Source organism: Myotis brandtii, unplaced genomic scaffold, assembly GCF_000412655.1.
Source record: "Myotis brandtii unplaced genomic scaffold, ASM41265v1 scaffold626, whole genome shotgun sequence".
Classification (NCBI taxonomy): domain Eukaryota; kingdom Metazoa; phylum Chordata; class Mammalia; order Chiroptera; family Vespertilionidae; genus Myotis; species Myotis brandtii.
In genome coordinates, this window is record NW_005370394.1 from 618,190 (window position 1) to 623,346 (window position 5,157).

The following is a 5,157-nucleotide window of genomic DNA, read 5'->3' on the forward strand; positions in this document are numbered from 1 at the left end:
TGGAGTTTTGCTAATGATTTCTTGTAAAATTAGACTTTTACGACTTACTCTGTTCAAGATCTTTTTGACAAGCTTGTAAAAGTAGCAAACAGCTTGTGCTCAGGAGTTCTGATGATTTTGAAACTCTAGCAAGAAACTTGAGAACAGAATTCTTCCAAGGCATAGACGTTATGGAAATCTTCCCCGTTGCTTTTAGTGTAGATGTTGTAAAAGGTGATATTTCTGATTGGTTGAAAAGGCTTGCTGAAACTTAGATGGTTTATTAAGATGCTTGGGAGTGAACTAATATGGTTTGTTAAACTTTGTCTTAGTACACCCTGAATATGTGTTTTACAAATGTGTGTTAAGAAATGATGTTGTACCTATAATTCTGGACATACCTTTCCCCCTTTTCATTATAGGAATGTGGTGCTTTAGCGAACTGTTTTTTGTAAACGAACCACAGGATGTAACTGTCACAAGAAAGGACCCAGTCATGTTAGATTGCCAGGCTCATGGAGAAATTCCTATTAAGGTCACATGGTTGAAAAATGGAGCAAAAGTGTCTGAAAATAAACGGATCCAGGTTCTGTCTAACGGCTCTTTATACATCAGTGAGGTGGAAGGCAAGCGAGGAGAGCAGTCGGATGAAGGATTTTATCAGTGCTTGGCAATGAACAAATATGGAGCCATTCTTAGTCAAAAAGCTCATCTGACCTTATCAGGTAAGTGTTTAAGTTCTTGATTGTTTTACATTTTTTTCATTGCTATATTCTGATTATTTTTTCATCTCATTTATATGCTAATCCTAAAGTCATACAAACATTAGGAATTTTCCTGGAGATATTAGTTGATGCCAACAAAAGGCATGCAGAAAAATCTGAGGGGGGGGAATGTAAATTCAACTGGAGTGATTGAGTACAAAAGTTAAATTAGGTTTAGAACACCAAAACCTGTAGAGGTGGCTTTGTGTAAATTTTAAGTGTTCCTCGGAGAGGAGAGTTGAGAGTAAAAGTTTGGCTAACACAACAACAGTTCTAAAAATCAAATCTTTTGTAAAAGAATAATCGAATTTTAAAAATTACTAGCAAATCTTTCTGCTTTGTAAATCTGGAGTGCTAAATCTTTCTTATAGCTCAGCCTTACATTGCTCTGACCACTTTAAGATCACCCATGTTGCTTTTAATTGTAAGCGAGGGCATTGGTCAGTAACTCTCAAGCCTTTGAAGTATTCCTAGTCTTTTCCTGCTGAGAGAGAAAGAGATTAAGGCCATTTCCATATTATGCCTAATGGACTTAAACCAGATCTGCTCACCTTTTTCCAGTTGTCATAAAGTTTGCTGTCTAATGATTTCCTTTGTATTAACAGCCCCATCAGATCAACCATCTGTCCAGGAGATCCATTGCTTGGAGGTTGACCTGCTGACTGTTGGGTGGGTGTAAAGATAGGTCCAAGATAGGGTACCCCTTGTTCCCACTGAGGCTTTCCACCTCTTCAGGTGATCAAACACTGCAGCACAGCACTCAGCATTATAATAGACAATTTAAATCTTTAAAAAAAAACCCACACAACTGTATCTTTTAAAAAGTTGTACAGGCATCCTACTTAACATGCTTTTGTTGATCCACAAAAAATAGATTCTGCACTATACTTTCAAACTGATCACTTAAAAGATAGGAACAGGGAGCTCTTGACATGAAGGCATAATCTTTAGGAAATAGTTTCTTCAAAGACTACAGAGTGGAAATTTAGGGAGCTACTGGCAGGGGTTTCCTAGGTGATCTTATTGTAACTGTCTATGGCCATATTAATGTCAGATTCATTTAGCAGTTTATTTTATTTATACAATAATTGTAGGAAATGAATTGCAAGCAAAGATATTTTTATATTGAAATATGCCAGAAAAGTAGAGAAGTTTCCAATTCTAGTCCTCTCCCCCCAAGAATAGCATAAACCTGAGAGAATTTCTGATAAACTTTCTTTTTTTGCTGTAATCATTGGCCAGTAATTATTTTTGTTGTTGCTGAGTAATGGTTTTTCTGTGCAGTACTGTTTTCAGGAGAGTATGCTTTTTTCTATTATGTTCTCTTCATTTAACCTTTGTCTAATGTAGAATTGTTTTTAGAGAGCTGTAATTTTTCTTTTTTTTTTACCGGTTTTGAGAAATCTTGTGTTTTCAAACCCAGAAACTGTAACTGGAATTACCTTGCCGGAGAGAAGAAGGACAAGATGGATAGGTGGAGGGGGGTGGGTGGGCCTTGAGAAGATGAGGCATTTGTCATGACCACAAATTATTTCCAGGACCTCCTTGGAAGCCTGACGGGTGCCCAGAAATACTACGAAAGCACACAGAGCTTTCAGATTTCATAGTCTGAACAGTGTAATAAATGTTAGTAACAGCAAAACACGTTAGTATTGGCTTTTTTTACTATCTTTATAAAAATTTATACTAAATATTTAATTACCTGTGAATCATTTTGAAGGTTCCTGTGAAGTAGTTTTCATATTGTAAATGCCAAAAACTTTCCAATGGAACTATTGAGAACATTGCTTTGCTATTAAATATCAACCTTAGTCAGTTATAAGGACCCCTCTTTTCATATTCATACATTTTATTTAACTCTGAGGAGGTATTTTGCTAAGAAATTGCATTTAGCCTTATAGATTTAAAATAAGAAATGCATAGTGGGTTTAGATTTTTCTTTAGAAATATGAGGTTTCTTAGAGATTCCGAACTCACCAAATAGTTCTGATATCTAAGAAGCCAAGCCCAATGATGTAGGCTCAAATGACTTTATCCTGTGTTCAGGGTAAAGCTATAATACATATTAAACAGGAAGAGAATAGGCATTAAGTGGACATTCTGGATTTGTGTGTGTGTGTTTTAACCTAGTTCTCTCCTAGTTATTGATAGCAGCAGGGTGCAAGTATGTTCTTTTTATTTTCTGGTCAAAGATTTTGTCAGCAAGCATTGCTTCAGAGGTGTAATAATACAGCACCTGGAAATCTAAAACTTTAATCTGGGCAAGTTTTAGATTTTTAACACACAGGCAATCAAGTCTTGGTTTCTGAACTTAGGAACTAGAAGCTGAAAGTTGCACTCTAGGCAAGAATTCCATTATTCATGTGTAAATTAGGAATTCACAGGGTTAAAAGGTTAGAAACTGGCCAGGATGAGGTTTACCCTTGTGATAAAGAGCAGATGACCCTCATTCATTGGCCAAAGCTTTCATGTAGCTCTTCTGCAAAGTTAGCTATTGCCACGAATTGTTCCTGAGGAATGCAGAAATTCAAATGCGAACAGGCCTTTCCTTAAGTGTCACTGTGGAGCCTTATCTCCCAAGCACATCAGAGCCTGCTTCAGGGACGTGGTTCCTCCCCAAAGGCCTGGAGGCTTTGCTTTCCTGTTGTTCATCCAAGCACAAAAGAATCTGTCTCATTTAGTTTATCTAAGGCATCCCATTTTTAAAGGAAAGTATAGGGTTAAAGTAATATTTAGTTGTTGTTGTTTTAAAGGAAGGTAATCCTTTTTTATTGATAGCCAGTTTAGCTGTTTTACATGTTCATGTAATTGGAATAGAAAGGGGAGTGAGGTGGGAGACCCTATTTTCTGGTTGTATACAATAGTAAGAACACAAGATTAAACTGTTTCCTATAAATTTCCATATTTTAAACTTTTGGCAAATCAAAATTTCACTTCCACGGATGCTAAGTCTTCACGAGCTTCTAATGTTTTAGAAGTAAGAAATAATGTATGGACATCCTGATGTTTCTTGAATTCTCAAAGCTAAAGTAAGATAAATTTCATAAGAAAGCATTAGTGTGGTAAAACAGTCTCATATTTCAACACGTTTAAATTAAGATAAGAGACATTTGAGAGAAGTAAAGGAGGAGGCGGGTTGTGTTCTGTGATGTGTAAAAGACTGGCTCTAAGCTAGTGATTGAACAGGAAGCTAGTTGTTTATTTCCTTTCCATAAAAGGTGGAAATTGAAGTTTTAGGGTAGAGGGAAAGAGAACATAAAGCTGGCTTATATTTTGTAGGTTTTTCAGGACTGTTCACTTGGATGGAAAATAATTTTTTAAGTGAGCATTTATTTGTAGCTGGAAGACCATAGGAATTTTAACCTGATGATGGATTTTTTTTTTCTTCAAAAAGTTGGGATTAGTTTTGGCATTCCTAAAGTTGTTGTTGTTGTTTTTTTTGTTTGTTTTGTTTTGGTTTTTTTTTGAGGGGGGGGTGTCCATTTCTATAACTTTAAAAGGATGTTGATTGTTTTCCATGAATAAAATGTTTGTCATTCAGTTTAAATTGAGATTAAACTTGAATTTTATTTTTTTGAATGAGATTAATGGAAAACTGTCTGTGAGTGTGGTTTCTATCTTAAAGAGTAATATATAAATTATAGCCCAAAGTTAATCTTGAAATGTGAAGTTAAAATATATTAAAAACATTTATTAAAGATTCATATTAAAAAGAAAGAGGGTGGGTAGTATATTGAAAGGAGAAAGATAAAAGCTATAAGACTGTTAGTCAAAATTTTGAATTTTATTAATGATCTTGGAGCCAAGATTTTGCTACATTGTCACTTTTTTATTGAGATTTGTACATGCTGTAAAGGACAGAGTGTTTCCTGTGTGCATGCTCACCTCAAATCATGCCTTAATTCAAGAGGGCTAACACAAAAGTAAAAAGTCATTTGATTTTGGAAAAATAAGACAGAACTGAGGTATTTAGAGACATCAGTTTAGCAATACTGTAGGTAAGGTTCAGCTTTCTGGGATCCAAGAAAAATTATCTTGAAAGAGAGGGGGTATGGTTCAAAAGTACATGTTTAACTTAAAAACTGACCATCTTAAAACTGCCTCAGCTAACTCAGGGAAGTAAAAGCACTTATGGTTCTGCAGTCTTATTTACAATGACACTTGGTTCTTAGAATCTGTCTACTTAAAAGGTTTATCAGGTACCTGATAATCGCTGGGTAATGGAACCAGTTTTTCCCACTTTGCAGTTGATTAGTGAGAATCATTTCTCATCTTCAGAAATGTGTAACACTATCTTACTGTTTATCACAGTTGTTGGAAATTTTATTTTTTAACAAAGCAAAATCCACTGAGGGATGGAGTTATAACTATATATGTGTGTGTGTGTGTGTGTGTGTGTGTGTGTGTGTGTATC

At 35.3% G+C, this 5,157-nt stretch overlaps 1 protein-coding gene across 1 annotated transcript in view; it reads left to right on the forward strand.

Annotated features, from left to right (window-relative positions):
• The first annotated feature begins 403 nt into the window (after positions 1 to 403).
• The window catches only part of PRTG (protogenin), a 128,163-nt gene continuing 123,409 nt past the window's right edge, over positions 404 to 5,157 (forward strand). The window contains exon 1 of the mRNA XM_014528239.1: positions 404 to 704. Coding sequence (XP_014383725.1) covers positions 404 to 704 — 301 coding nt within the window. The remainder of the gene's footprint in view (positions 705 to 5,157) is intronic.